Here is a 16,283-nt window from a genome sequence, read left to right as displayed (position 1 = left end):
ATGAAATGCTCTTAATATTTGAGAACTTGGAGTACTTGGTTTTCATTTTGAAATACATACCCAATACCACCGTCATGTGGACATAGGTAGTATATAGTGTACCCAAGATACGTAGGTTTATAGGTCTCATTCCAAACTCACTGAATCTGAATCTTTAGTTGGGGGGCCCAGGAGTATGTTTCTGACTGAATCCTCCAGGTGATTCTGATGTGTGAGTAAATTGGGGATCTAATAAGGAGGCTGCAACACGCTGGCAAAGCATATAATATAACCTAGATGACTTTTTTCTTTTTCTGATAAAAATTATGATTAATTAGAGGTAAGTTATTTGAAGTTTTTCTGCTATTGAGGTGTGGTTTAATAATCCTTTACAATGTCATTCATCTCCTTCAGCGAGGCATCCTGTTAAAAGTGGCTGAAACCATCAAAAGCTGGATTTTGGTTCAGTGCAGTAAGAATGATGACTTACTTCACAAGTTGGTGAGTGTTCACTTCTTTTTTGTCACTTTTCAGGACTCCGGTTTATTAGTGAGAAAATTGATGAATCCGAATTTGTTTTGCTACTAATTTGGGCAGTGATTGATTTTGATTAGAAATTCTGGGCTGTTCTTCAAAAGGAGACTGATCTGCTTCATGAAGTGTTAAAGTTTGTTTGTATCACCTAAGGGGAAAAAAAAAAGGAAAGGAAGTTCTTCAGTAACTGGAGATCTTTGCATTTGGACTCATTAGTATTATCTTCTAAGAGGTTATTAGCCACTGAGAATAGTATATTCTGGTAATTATTGAAGCCCTATTTGTTAGATTACTCATTTCCTGCTGCCGTCTTCCTCCATTGACAGGTATTCCTCTCCGTGAGGAAGGGAATAGATCTATTAGTGGGATCCTCCCCCTTTTTATTAGGAACCTGACTGTCTCTATTCCACAGCCTATGTTTACAAAGTTTGGGCAAAATCAAGAGTGGTTCCTCCCTAATTTATTTATCATTAATCTACCATTCTCTGACTTCATATATAAAAGTTAGTCTTCCGGGACTGATAAATCACAGAATTTCCCAAAGACTAGCTTGATCTCTGAGCCCCAAGAGGGAGTACATCTTAACAATATGAAGTTTAGGTAATATAGCTAAAAAAATTAAAGTTTTAAAATTCTTATGACTCTCACAAGTAAGCAGATTTCAGAATCTTCTGCTGCCCTGTGACCTTAAGATGATAATTATCATTCTTGTAAACTATCATTTGTCAAAGGATGTTTACAAAGTGCTTTCACATTTTGATTTGTTAATCCAAATGCTATATAAGGTTTAGTGTGTTCTACCATTTGGAAGCCTGAGGTTCAGACATTTCAGTTTGGTTAAGAATACTTATTAAGTGAATTGTTGAAGAATGTTCAGCTAGAAAGTGAATCAGAATTTGAACTCGGGTCTCCTGGTTTCAAATCCCAGGTTCTTTTCATTATAATGTACCACCTTTCTAACTTGAGTATTACTATGTTTTGACTGACTAAAATTACTTTTTTAGCAATCTATATGGGCAAGTTCTCTGTTCAGGGTTTCGTCTTCATAGGTGCGTTGAAAAGGTCAATGAAGTGTCTTGTCATCTACGTAGACATCATCTCTAGCCAGGTGGAGCCATCCTTATTCTTCAGTGATACTAGGACTGTGGTAAGGTATACGGATCCATATACATTTTTCTGTGGTTTAATCATAGTCTGCATAGTCCTGATCTTTTCATTCTTGGTTCTTTATCACTGGCCACATGCTTCATGTCATATTTCACTGTAAAGTACCAGCTTCTGAATGCATCCCTTTTGTGCCTATATTATGCAGAATTGTAGGAAGTACATTCCTGAGAAATAGTTTACTAGTAATGGAACAAGGAATTGACCAGTTAGCATCTGGCATGAGATTGCTTGACTTTTCCCCTTGATTATGAAATATTTTAAAATTTGTTATCTATACAGACATTGAACCAGTCTCTTCCTTTTATAAAGATACTGGCAATTGCTCCATGATATCTGAACATTTTACCATTGTTCATTTTCATTAACGTAATACTTTTCTTCTTAAAGGTTAAAAAAAAAATTCCTTTATAGCAAGTATGATGTTAGTGGTATTGGCACTTTTTAAGTGCTTTTTAGCCTATAAAGTGCTATCATACATTATTTCACTTGATCCTCATCAGCTTTATTAAATAGCACTATATATTAAAAAGCGTGTAAGATCATTGAAGTATATTGACACATGAATAAGTTCTCTTCTCCATCCCTAGGGGCCAAAATAGAAATCTCTTTATTCTTTAGCTGTGCTTCTCATAGTCTTTTCATTCCATCCAAGCGGAATTCTTCCTAAGTTATCTTCTCATGCTATTTCTCTGTTTAAATTCTAAAAAGATCCCTACTACCTATCAAATCAAGTCCAATTCATCACTTTGGCTGGCATGAAAGAGTCTGCGTAATTTGGCCCTAATCTACCTTTCCAGCTTTATCCCCCAATATTTTCATCAGCCCAATACACTCTTCCTTTTCCTTTATTCCTTGCCTATTCTCTATGTCTATATTTGTGCTATTATACTGTGAAATTTGTTCCATTTTTCTATTTTTGGAATCTTTCCAATAAGCAGTACTAGCTCTTCCTCAAGGCCTTTCCTAGAAACTTCAGTCTGTTGGATCTCTTATTTTCTGCAGCCACCTTATAATAATTATCTGTGCTATGTTCTGTAAGTTTTTGTATTCTGTGAGCTTTTCTTTATTGTATTTTTAATTATTTCATATGTACTAACAACACTAACAGCTAACACTTACATAGCGCTTACTGTGCGCCAGATATTCTTAGTAGTTTATAAATACTTACTTATTTAATCCTTGCAACAACCCTGTGAAGTGGGTACTGTTATTATCCTCACTTTGCAGATGAGGAAACTGGAACAGAAAGGTTATATTAACTTGCTTAAGTTGTGGGACCAAAATATAAACCCAGGCACTAAGTCTTGATACTTGTTGGGGGCGAGCCAAAGTTCACGTAGCACACCTCCCCCGCAGCACAGAGCACCCATACTATTAATACTGCCTCGAATCACACTGGTTTTGGGGAGGCTTTATCCCAGTTCTGCAACAGGTCTGATGCCAAGGAGTGGTGTTGAAGAAAGTGAGTTCCTGATTAAGCGGCATGCCCATAAGAGGGTCTGTGAAGAGGAAAAGTTCCCAATCTGCATTAACAGCCTCCCCCCTCTGTCAGCCTTAGCCTTCATTTAATTAGGCTTCTTTAAACTTACCCCTATACAATTACTTAGAGGTCTCATAAAAGGCCTGATTTCAAGTTTTTGTAGCAAAAGTTTTATTTTTAGTACTTGTATTTGAATATGGTCCTGTCTGATTGGGGAATCCAAACCAAATTATAAGGCCAATATGTGAAGGTTTATTTTAAGGATTACTGGAAAAGCTACCATGCTCCACCCCCTGCCCTCCTGCCTTCCATTGCCCACCTGCTGTTGCTACCCTGCAGCCCACTTCCCCCTCTTCACCCCTAACAGTAACATAAAGTGAGTTGTGCTGTTCTCTCTTTATGAAAGTGGGGTGGAATGTCGAAAAACTAAGTAGTTCCTAATGTTAGGATTGTAAGAGAGAGGAGGCAGTAGTTCAAATATGAACCATAAAAGTGCTGCAGAGGTATGTGCAGGGTGTATCAGTAGATGGTAAAAAAGCCTTATAGGCTAAGAGGAAGATCAACATTCCACTGAGATTTTTTTTTTTTAGATAATTAAAAGAAATATATCCAAATAGTCCTAATACTAAAAATATTCTTCTCCTTCTGTAAAAGTGATGTATAGCCCATGACCAAGAGGATATGTGCTCTTAGCGTATGGATCACTGCATAGTGTATGGATCTGTAGTGTATAGATCACTGCTTAAGTCCTCATGGTTAGCTCGGGCTAGAATCTGTGGTGTGGGAATGATTAAGAAGAGCAAACCCACTGCCCTCAAACCCTAGACCTAACTGGTTTTACTTTCATTGCTAAGGGTCTTGTCCATTAGAAATTCTCTTTATTTTTATCATACAATAGTATCTCCCTATTCCTAAGTTTAATACAACATAAAACTAAATTTTCTGGTAGAGAAGACTATATTCAGGGAAGAAGAATCAACTACCAAAGACTTAGGGTTTGAAATCATAATCCTGGAAAGTTACTTAACCTCTTTGAGCTTCAGTTTTCTCCTCTATAGAATGGACAGGAGGATGATAAAGTACATCACAGGGTTACTGTGAGAATTGCTCTAACATTGCTATCTCATCTCTCACCCCTCCACCAGGTACACGCTGCAAAAACTAATATTGGTGACTTGCAGGTCCCCAAACTAGAAGAGACTTCCTTTCATTCTGTCTCATCCCATTCTTCCAACTCTTTCATCTGGTTCATCCTTTAAGATTCAGTTTAGGCATCACCTCTTTTACTTTCTCTTTGTTGCAGGTTTTGTTCCTTCTGTGCCGTTTTCATAATAACCTAGTTATACCTCATCACACTTCTTTGCACTTATTTTTCAGTCCTCTGCGTTAGACTATGAACTCTCTAAGAGTAAAGTCTTGTATGTCTTGTTCATTTTTTTATGCTTTTGATGTCAAGCATGTTGCCTGGTATGTATTCCTTGATAGGTGGGTAGAAGGAAAAGAGGGAGGAATAAATAAGCTGGTATATGTGAAAGCATTTTGTAAACTATAAAGTGCTATGCACATGTTTTGTCATTTTGTATTATATTCCTTAATGATGTATTTTTAATACATTCTAAATGTCCATTTTTAGAAAGCCTTGATCCTGCTGATGTAATTCTTAGATATTGGCTATATTGTTACAGCATCCAGGGACAGCATCTTCTGTTACAGGATTATATTTTCCATGTTGTTTTCCAACAATTTAATTAATTAGGCTTAACTCAACAGGTTTATTAATCTGTAATTACTTCACATCTGTTTATTAAAAATATATATTTCACTCACATGTGGCTCCATAATGTCTACCTCAGTCTTTATTGTTTCACATTTATAATGAAAATAAAACCCTCTCCATCATACTGAAAATAGATTGACTATTGTTTCTTCTTCTTGGAATCTGTACTAAAAATAAACACCTCTAATTTTATTAGCATGGTAGGAGCTTAATATTTAATACAAAATTATGCATGTATTAATACCTCTCTTCCGGTCTTTTAATGTCAAGGATATTGGATTCCGACTCGACTCACTACATACCATCCTGCAACAGGAAGTCCTGTTACAAGAGGATGTGGAACTGATTGAGCTACTTGATCCCAGTGTCCTGTCTGCAGGGCAACCTCAACAACAGGAAAATGGACACCTTCCAACACTTTGCTCCCTGGCGACCCCTAATATTTGGTACTGTCCAGAAAACATCTATCCGTTGCTTACATACAGAGTATTACCAGAGGAAATCCATCATCACGCTCTCCATTATAAAGGCATTATAAACATTTTAGCATTTTAATTAATGTAATGATATGCCAGAGGTTAAAAAAAAAAGTCCCTTTCTAAAGTAAATACTATTTCAAGTGAAGGTGGAAAAAATATCCAGTTTGATTATTATATATTTTCAACTCAGTATAGTTAGTGCTGTGTTTAACAACCCAATAAGCAAGTATAACATATGCCAAAAAAAAAAATCTCTCTTACCCATATACCTATACACATGTGCTCATGAAGGCCTAGCCAGTGCTTTATGTTTCTTTACCATTAATAGATTATGTAGTAATTACATTGTAGAGGCACCAAGGATAGGACATGGGGCATGGAGGTAAACAGTTGATTCCTGCTTTGTTGGGTGAGAAGAGATCATAGACAATAGACAATTCAAACTATCTTAAAACTTGTCAGCACTTAAAGTATTTGGGTCTAATGCAGAAGTCTCAGGCCATAATCTGTTAAAAAGAAATATATATGTATAGTAAAAAGGGATTATATATACAGAACTATAAATATCCTCTTCCTATTAAAGTATGAGTTTATTAAGTGAACTAAATTATTGCTCGAACTGTTCAAGTTATATGGGCAGTTACATTCATTGGCCTCAGTGCTCTGAATTTATGTCTTTCCTGTCACATTGACAAATGCTTCATATTGTAATAGATAGCAAAGTATGGTGTTTTCCAAATATGTAGTCACTCAGATATCATGATGAAGTAAAGCATCTTATCCTTTAAAAATATAAGAACTTAAGGAGCTGCTAGAAGGAAGCATAGGTTTTAAGAATTTTATAACTTTATATTCAAGTTTTCTTTGACCTCAAATGTCATTAAGCAATTCTGAGCCCTATAAATATGTTATAGACTTTGCTATAACTACATAAAAGTATATGATGAGATTTTGCTTTATGATATTACCAATATTGTCTAACAGTAAAAGATTCCAAGGGGGGCTTCCCTGGTGGCGCAGTGGTTGAGAATCCGCCTGCCGATGCAGGGGACACGGGTTCGTGCCCCGGTCCGGGAAGATCCCACATGCCGTGGAGCAGCTGGGTCCGTGACCCATGGCTGCTGAGCCTGTGCGTCCGGAGCCTGTGCTCCGCAACGGGAGAGGCCACAACAGTGAGAGGCCCGCGTACCACAAAAAAAAAAAAAAAAAAAAGATTCCAAGGGAAATTAGGGCAGGCAAATATTTATTAAGAAGCATTCTTACATTTTCTTTATAGTTTGACTATATAACTGTCTTCAAGTAGTGTTGATGTTGTTTTTCAGATATCCTCAGATACAGCTCCCCTCTATTTACCTCTTTCTATATTTTCACATTTTCATCTAAGCCTTCATTGCTTGAATGATGTATGTTAGTCTGTAGATTTGTAATTGACCTAAATTTTAAAAATTTCATATATATTTTGACTTCAGTTAAAGCAGTGTAAAAATACAAAGCTTGTCCATATTACGGTCAGCAATAAATATGTATATTTCCAGAATTGCGGTGATGGTTATTTAAAATTAATGATAAAATAAAAAATAAAATTAATGATAAAATAAGATGGGGCTTCCCTGGTGGCGCAGTGGTTGAGAGTCTGCCTGCTGATGCAGGGGACACGAGTTCGTGCCCTGGTCTGGGAAGATCCCACATGCCGCGGAGTGGCTGGGCCCGTGAGCCATGGCCGCTGAGCCTGCGCGTCCGGAGCCTGTGCTCCGCAACGGGAGAGGCCACAACAGTGAGAGGCCCGCGTACTGCAAAAAATAAATAAATAAATAAAAATAAAATAAAATAAAATAAGATGACTTTATTCAAAGCAATTACTCATGAAGTATATATTATTTCTAATTGGAAAAATGCTTATATTTTCTTGAGGTATTATATGTTTTTGCACAGATAATTAAAGTCTAATTTTAGGGGAAAAGACCTCATGATATCTCCAAATATTAAAGATTTTTAGTATTAAAAATTAGTAAAAATTAAAGTTTTTTTAAATTTTATATTTGTAAAATCAGATTTTAAAATCTGTAATTTGTTTTTAGGTTAAAGAGCACATATCTTAAAAAAAAAAAAAAAGGTTTTTTCAGAAGATACCTATTTATGTCCTTTACCTAAACTGATTAGCTCTAGACAGTGGGTGTCTAGCAACTAGACAGTGGTGCTAGATATTTTTTAACTGTTTCATATTACTTTTTAAAATGTCATATTTTATAAAGTCATACTTTATAAAGAAGCTAGCATTTTATCTATTTTAGGAAACCTGAATTGCTGACTAAAGTAACTCATCTTTCTCTGGACTGATGGATATCATTTTTTTGGCTTTTCTATTCTAGGGATGTCTCAGTGCTATTTGCCTTCATTAGTTTGCTCATTATGCTTCCCACTTGGTGGATTGTATCTTCCTGGCTGCTATGGGGAGTGATTCTATTTGTTTATCTGATCATAAGAGCTTTGAGATTATGGAGGACAGCAAAACTACAAATAACCCTAAAAAAATACAATGTCCATTTGGAAGATATAGCAACAAATAGCCGAGGTTTTACTAACCTCGTGAGAAAAGCTTTACGTCTCATTCAAGAAACTGAAGTCATTTCCAGAGGATTTACACTGTGAGTTCATTTTTCATTTTATTTTTTAAATAATTCTTTTCTACTACATAGTTAAATTAGAATGTTTATTACCTATTTTCATTTTTGTTTTGCATTTACAGAAAAAACTAGGTTTCTCTTTAGCACTTATTAAAGTCTGTTAACTGCTAAGTGAAGGAATAAATACATTATATATTAGATTTAATAAGTGGTATGATTCTTTTTCCTACTTTGAGAAACCAAAGTGCTTTGAGAATCATGATTATTTCTGTGTGTTACCATGTGATTACATAAGATAACACAGAGAGCCTTGATCCTCGCATGCAGTAGTTACCCAATAAATACTTGTTCTCTTTACTCACCGTCAGATGCTCTCTTTACTCAGTTTACATGATAGATGTATCTGACAAGAATTCATTTGGAAAACTCTTGCCATGTATTAATAATATTCTTTAGGTTAATAGTAGTAGATATTTTGGCACTGATACTCTCAGATACTCTCACTGATATTTAATACGGGAAATTAAATATTCAACAGTCTAGCTCTAAGTGTATCAAGCTACCAGATGGATAGACTATTTATTCTATTATTAAAGGGAAAACACCAATTATGTTCCATATTCTATGCCAGACAATTTTGCATACAACTGAAGGCATACAATTATAAGCGGTAGAGCAAATGTTAAAGTTCATTCCATCTGCCTCTAAAGCTTATTTCCCGTACACTAGGCTGCCAGCTAAGCACTTACAGATGACAGTTGTAGTATAATATATTTAATAATTTATATAACTCATATAACGTCTGCAACCTATAGGTGGGAGAAAGTAAGTATATGGCAGAGAATAATTGTTGCTCTTAATTAGTTGTATCTGGAAAGTCATGAAAAGAGGGGGGCAGAAGAACCTTGGGTAGTCATTGCATCCTCCACTCTGCTCACTCTAGAGTAGTACCTAAACAATCTTGACATAAAAGCTGTATTTGGAATATCATGAAACAGGAAAGTAGAAGAATCTCCAGTAATCCTCTCATTCTTCACTCTGTTGTGTTCTGGAACAGTGTTGTAAACTCCAGAGACATGAGAGAGATTTTATAACTTCTCCTTCTGCTTAATTCAAAATGTAACAGTCCTTAGTGTCTGTTAATTTTGGTCCTTCCATTGTAGTTAAAGTCCACTTTTGTTGATAGAGCGTAGCAAATACTGAGTGTCAAATTTTAAAAGTTAAAAATCGTACTAAGTAAGTAATATAGCTCCTTTTCATTCTGGACTTGCACAACAAGAGGACTGACAGGTTAAGCAAAGTGGCTCTGTGTCCAGTTAATGCTTAGGCCTGTATAGAGGATTCTGTGCCTTTTGTCATTGTCCCACTTTTACCCATATGTCTAGAATTGGCATGAAGAGCTAAAATGGGCCCGTTAGGCATGATTTCCCTCTGGATTATGACTTCTGTCTATTCAAATGTAGACAGACAGAAAAATTTTTGGAACAATTGTACTTCACTTGTCTCCATCTAACTGGAAAATGGATTGAAAAAATTATGAGGAATAATAAATTTTGAATCATAATTTTTTAGAAATATTTTCATTTTTAAGACTGAGTAAAATGGAATACAAACAATAGTGTCCATATATTGAAAATATTAGTGCTGTTGTATTCTTCCTCAACTTTTCCTCTCTAGCAAATAATTTAACCCTTCTTTGCCTCATTTCTTTGTTTTAAAATAAGCCTATCCGTCATTGTCCTGTTTTTTATAGATTTTTAATGCCTGAATATGTTTAGTTTGGTTTAACATTTTTTTAAGTTTTGAGTTAGATGTCTTATTTTACAAATTTGTGGTTATAGTGTAAGAAATTTATAAATTCCAAATACTTTGTTTTACTATTAGGAGAGGTTACTAGTTAGGTGAAAAACTTACTGTCTGGAAAACTATGTAATATGAAATCACTCATAGTTTCATTTATAAAAGCATAATATGTTACATGGTGTTGTTGCAAATAGGTACTCCCCATTTATCTTTGGAAAAGTACTTATGAAATGTGCCTCCTCTTGAACAGTTTTGAGAGTAGCTATGCTACTACGTAGTAACCCTTACTTTGCCTTTCTACTTGCATTCCCCTGTTGGCCACTGGTCCTGTTATCTTTCTGCGTCCCCTACTTCATTTTGAGTAGGTAAGTGCCAGTGGCTGCAGGTGGGTAAGTCATTTTACCCTACTTTTATGAATGTACAGAATGTATTTCTATACAGTATTTGATTGTTCTGTACAAATGACCAAAAATACGATTGATGAACGTATGTAAATGCATATTAAGAATGTGAAAGTGTTTATAATTAAGGCTTTCATACTTACTGTAGACATAGGTTTTGAAAACTAATGTAAAGTAGTACCACTTTAGTATATTCTGGCAGATAGAGTGTCTATATCAAAAAGTTACAGTTGCTTACATAAATATTCCTACAGTGCTACTATATTTCAATTAAAATTTGTTGTTTCCCCATATCAGAGGAAGCCTTTATTCTTTGAGATTTTAATTTTTCATTTGTCTTTTTTCTGGTGGCTATATATGTGTCAGGGAAATATCTATTTATGAGACCTGAGTTGGGATATTTATAAGCATTTTCTAATGAAAATCATGAAAAAGGAATTTTTTTTCCTAAGTTTAATAGAATTGTGGATTTAGAAAACAAAAACTTTAGGACACCTGTACAGTTGTATCACATTTTACTTTTCAAGTTTGCTTGACAGGGTCAGTGCTGCTTGCCCATTTAATAAAGCTGGACAGCATCCCAGTCAGCATCTCATCGGTCTTCGGAAAGCTGTCTACAGAACTGTAAGAGCCAACTTTCAAGCAGCAAGGCTAGCTACCCTATATATGCTGAAAAAATATCCTTTTCTGTCTATATGTAAGAATAAGCAATGTTTCCAGAGTCCTGAATGTAGATATCATAGCTGCATCCTATAAAAGTTAACTGTAAACTGAAATTGCCTATTTTGAAGCTGATTTCCATCATCACTTTTATTTTAAAACTTAGGGGAATGACAATAATAGACAGGAAGAAAGTTCTGCTCTCATGTGGCTCATTTTTAACAAGGAAAACACTTGAAGTCCCTCCCTTCACTGGTCCAAAGAATAAAGTCAAAAGAACCTGGCTTCTCTAGGTCAGACATTTTTTCAAATTACTGAACATGACAAATTTGCATCATGACATGGAAATAAACTGGCAACAGGAAATCCTTCCCCTTTCAAAAAACAGAGGCTCTAGGGTCAGATTGGCTGTCTAAATTTTGGCTGAATCAGTTACTGTGTAGGTGACCATAAGCAAGTTTCTTCACTCTCTGTACCTTGCTTTATTTATTGGTAAACTGACAATAATAACAAAATCTTCCTGACTGCTTTTGTTAGACCAAATGAATTGATGCATATAAAGTGCTTAGGCAGTGTCTGGTATATAATAAGCACTTAAAGACTGCATGACGATAAGTCTGTCTCTTAAATTTACTAAGTCAGGAAATTAGGTCTGTTAGAAAATAAAAGTGTATAAGATCTTTATTTTAGTTAAAATTTTGTTAAGTAAGTTATGAGTAAATGGGATGCAAAAACTATTTTGTACCTTCAGGATGCTGAGTACTGTAACATTGATAAATATAATGCTTAAAAGTTTACAGAGTGCTTTATGTTCTATCATTATATCCTTATACAGACCTTTCCATGTAGATTTTCTTATCTCCACTTTATGAGAAAACTAAATAAAATCTCTACTTTATATGGGATTTACCCAGTGTCACACAGTAAGAGGTGAAATTGTGTCTTGACTGTAGGACTTAAGACTTTAAACCTTTTCTATATATGTATAGATTTACTATATCTAGATACACACACACACACACATACATACATACACATACTGTACTGTATTACCTCTTTGGAAATTGGGAGAAAGCACTTTCATTTTAGTCAAGAACTTGTCTGTTCAATTTGTTTACTACCTAAATACCTGCCTGCAGTGTGCTAGGAAGACAGAACAAAAACCTGTACTACCTACTTTTAAAGATTTTTGAGTGTAGTCAGTAGATATTCATAATACAGTATAAGTGCCCAGGGTGCATTCCAGCATAGCAGGACAATGTCCTTGACCTGTGACTTCTGTGAAAACACAGAAGGCTTTCAGGGAAGTGACACCTGAGTTGACCCTCAAGGAATGAGTAGGAGTTGACCTTGAGGATAAAAGTGTGCATTGCAAGTAGAAGGAAGAAAAGATATAGAAGGAAATAGAGATATGACAGTGTGGAATGTTAACTGCAAGTAGTTATTCATTCAGTGAATATTATGCCAAGCAGTTTGCTAGTCACTAGATATACAGTGGTCCACATAATAGACATGGTCCCTGCCTCGGGGAGCCTATAGTTTAGTGAGGGATTGGGAGTGAGGTGGGCTGAGAGGGCCCTAACAAAGATTGCAGATGGTATGAATTCCGTGGGCCAGTCACTTATCTAGATACTGGTAACCTAGCAGCGAACAAGATAGAAAAGATCCTTGTTCTTATGGAGTTTGCCTTCTAGTGGATGATATAATTAATAAAAACTGAACAGAATATTTTCAGATATTTGCTATAAAGGGGGAAAACCCCAGGGGAATAGGATAGAGAGTGATTGGTGGGTTGCTGTTTTTGATTGGATGATAGGGGAAGGCCTGCAATTTAAACTTAGAATTGAGATGGAGTTCCAGTCAGATGGACCAGCGAGTATAAAGATCTTGTGACAGGAGTGAATTTAGTATGATTGGAGTACAGAAAAAGGACCATCATACTCGAAGACTGCAGCACAGTAAGTTGGGAGTCAGAGTATGAGATGAGATTCAGAAGTAGGCAGGGGCCGGATCATATTCTCCATATAAGAAACCTTAAGGAATTAAAAAAGTATCCACCAACTATTTCTTTGGAAAGACCAGTAAGTTATATAAACCCTCGTGTGCCTGATCAAAGTAAAAAGAATAGAAATATACAAGATTAGTAATGAGAACAGAGCAAGAAATTAAAGTTATTGTAAGGGGATAGTTTTGTAACTTTGTGGCCACAACTTTGAAACTGTAGGGAGAAATGGATCATTTCATATCAAAACACAAATCTCTAAAACTGACCTAGAAAGAATTCAGACACTGGAGATTAATAAAAAGAATTCCATTTAAAAAAAGAAAGCACCTGGTTATATATGTAAACAATGGAAAATGTGCAGCTGTAAAAAAGTGATAAAAGGTCTTGATGCACTATTGTGGAATGATCTCCAAATTATGTTGTTAAATGAAAAAAAAAAACGAAGTGCACAGAGCAGTATTTATACTACCCTTCCATTTGTGCATAGAAGGGATTGTATATATGAGGGGATAAATAAGAGTGTGTGCATGTGTATATACGCATATATATATATCCCCACATACACCCACATTTATATTTGGATTTCCTTTTATGTATGTACATAACCATAAAATATCTTGAAGTATACACCAGATACTGGTAACAGTGATTGCCTTTGCCTTTGGGTAGGTGAACTAGGTGGCTAAGGGATAGAGGTAGGAAGCAGTTTTTACTATACCCCTTAATACCTTATAAATTTTTAATCCTTTGAATATATTACTTATTCAAAAACTAAGTGAATGAAAAAATTTTTATCTCGTCCAGATGATTTTGTAGTTTTAAAAAAAAACTATTTCAGGGACTTCCCTGGTGGCACAGTTGTTGAGAGTCTGCCTGCCGATGCAGGGGACACGGGTTTGTACCCCAGTCCGGGAAGATCCCACATGCCGCAGAGCGTCTGGTCCTGTAAGCCATGGCCGCTGAGCCTGCGCGTCCGGAGCCTGTGCTTCGCAACGGGAGAGGCCACAACAGTGAGCGGCCCGCGTACCGCAAAAAAAAAAACAAAAAACTATTTCAGACCATAGAAAAGTTTAGATAGAAAGCTACAGTACATCATTTTATTTATGCAGATACTATAATCTCAGTTCCAAATAAAAAACAATCTCACAAATAGAATATTTATAGATTCTGCCTAGTACTATATCAAAAGATTATTATAATACGACAAAATAGGGATATGTTATAAATGCATGAAGAGTTCAAATATCAAGAATTGTATGGATATAATTCTTTACAAAAACAATGAAAGAGGAGGAAGTCACATAATAATGTTGATAGATGCGCATGAGGAAGAGGAAGGCAGAAACAGCAGCAGTCTATGTCAGCAACCTTGATGGAACAGGCTTAGTGTTACTTACATCAGTAGTTCATGTTTTCAGGTAACGGTCAGGTAATGATGTCCTGCAGTGTGCAGACTTGGAGGAAAAGAGGAAGTATTTGCTGTAGAGTGGTAAGGGCCTGAGCCACGATACAATAAAGTACATAATACAGTTTCAAAAGGTAGATGCGAAAAATAACTAAATTAGCACTTTAGCGCTTGTGAAGAGTTGAACTTTTAATTCTCCAGCTATAAAGACATTTTATTCTCAAGTATCCTGTAAGATTTGAGGTATATTAATATATTAGATTTTAAGATTAGTTTCTTTTTTAAAAAACTGATGTAAATCTCCTCAAAGTTCAGAACAAAGATAAGTAAAGGTAATTTTGGACAGTTTTATTGTACTCTTTATGCTTTAATGAAAAGGCTTTGTTGATTGCCTTAACCTAATTTAACCTACCCCCTGAACTCTGAGAGTGACAATGTAACCAACTACATCTGTGTGGTGCCTTTTAAGGAGCTGGGCCTTGGACTTAGTGAAGAGCAGATTTCAGAAGAAGAAGCACATAACCTTACAGATGGCTTCAGCCTGCCTGCATTGAAGGTAATCCATTCATGGATGGGAAGGGCTGAAAAGATAGATGCATTTGGATTGTGCCTGTGCTTTCTGAATATAAATGGTGCACCTGTTTCTTTTGTTGTTTGCTGGATACCATTACCATAATAGCCTTACTGATGTTTTTGAAACTGCCTTTAAAGAGGGACAGCACTGTGAAGATTGGATGAAGAGTGGGAATTCCCTGGCGGTCCAGTGGTTAGCACTCTGCGCTTCCACTGCAGGGGGCACAGGTTCCATCCCCAGTCAGGGAACCAAGATACCACATGCTGTGCAGTGCAGCCATAAATAAATGAATCAATGAATGAATAGAGGAGATCCTTATGTTCTGATATTGAAATACTTTAAATTCTTACTATAGGCATTTCTTATATTAAATTAGAGTTTGAAGATAAATGAATTTAGTAGGAACCCAATATATGAGTGATTTTATTTACTAGCCATTTGTTTCAACAAACATGGGTAAAAAACCTACAAGATCAGCACCTTTCCTTGGAAAATCTCCAAAATTCTTATATGGAACAAGAATTTTTTCATATATTAAAAACCACATAAAAGGATATATTTGACTACATAAGAATTAAACTTCTAAACTTTAAATGCTGTATATATATATTTTTTTAAATTTTATTTATTTATTTTTGGCTGCATTGGGTCTTCGTTGCTGCACGTGGGCTTTCTCTAGTTGCGGCGAGCGGGGGCTACTCTTTGTTGCGGTGCACAGGCTTCTCACTGTGGTGGCTTCTCCTGTTGTGGAGCACGGGCTCTAGGCTTGCAGGCTCAGTAATTGTGGCTCGTGGGCTCTAGAGCACAGGCTCAGTAGTTGTGGCGCATGGGCTTTGTTGCTCCGTGGCACGTGGGATCTTCCCAGACCAGGGCTCGAACCAGTGTTCCCTGCATTGGCAGATGGATTCTTTTTTTGTTTTCTTTTGTTTGTTTGTTTATTTACTTATTTATTTATTTATTTATGGCTGCATTGGGTCTTCAGTGCTGCGTGCAGGCTTTCTCTAGTTGTGGTAAGGGGGGGCTACTCTTCGTTGCGGTGCGCAGGCGTCTCATTTCTCATTGTAGTGGCTTCTCTTGCTGCTGAGCACGGGCTGTAGGCACGTGGGCTTCAGTAGTTGCAGGACATGGGCTCAGTAGTTGTGGCTCGCGGGCTGTAGAGCACAGGCTCAGTAGTTGTGGTGCATGGGCTTTGTTGCTCCGCAGCATGTGGGATCTTCCCGGACCAGGGCTCAAACCCGGGTCCCCTGCATTGGCAGATGGATTCTTAACCACTGCCCCACCAGAGAAGCCCCAAATGCTGTATACTTTAAATGTAAATAAGCTCAGGGAAAAAATTGCAGTGATTTATAAACAAAGGCTTGAATTCTTTCTATATAAAGAGCACTAAGGTATGTG

At 36.3% G+C, this 16,283-nt stretch overlaps 1 protein-coding gene across 13 annotated transcripts in view; it reads left to right on the top strand.

The window, feature by feature from the left end:
- VEZT (vezatin, adherens junctions transmembrane protein) overlaps window positions 1-16,283 on the top strand; it is an 80,760-nt gene that overhangs the window by 37,742 nt on the left and 26,735 nt on the right. For 6 of the 13 annotated variants that reach the window (XM_019918379.3, XM_019918377.3, XM_073788338.1 and 3 more), the window contains 6 exons: window positions 394-480; window positions 1,547-1,660; window positions 5,208-5,383; window positions 7,786-8,061; window positions 10,772-10,921; window positions 14,723-14,870. In XM_019918379.3, the coding sequence (XP_019773938.2) occupies window positions 394-480; window positions 1,547-1,660; window positions 5,208-5,383; window positions 7,786-8,061; window positions 10,772-10,921; window positions 14,723-14,870 (951 nt within the window). Of the gene's footprint in view, window positions 1-393; window positions 481-1,546; window positions 1,661-5,207; window positions 5,384-7,785; window positions 8,062-10,771; window positions 10,922-14,722; window positions 14,871-16,283 lie in introns of those variants that run through there. The other 7 variants (XM_019918386.3, XM_019918378.3, XM_019918384.3 and 4 more) reach the window with 7 other exon arrangements.

The sequence above is a fragment of the Tursiops truncatus genome, chromosome 11 (assembly GCF_011762595.2).
Source record: "Tursiops truncatus isolate mTurTru1 chromosome 11, mTurTru1.mat.Y, whole genome shotgun sequence".
Classification (NCBI taxonomy): Eukaryota; Metazoa; Chordata; class Mammalia; order Artiodactyla; family Delphinidae; genus Tursiops; species Tursiops truncatus.
Note: the sequence above shows the minus strand (reverse complement) of the source record. Positions and strands in the feature narration are given on the sequence as shown.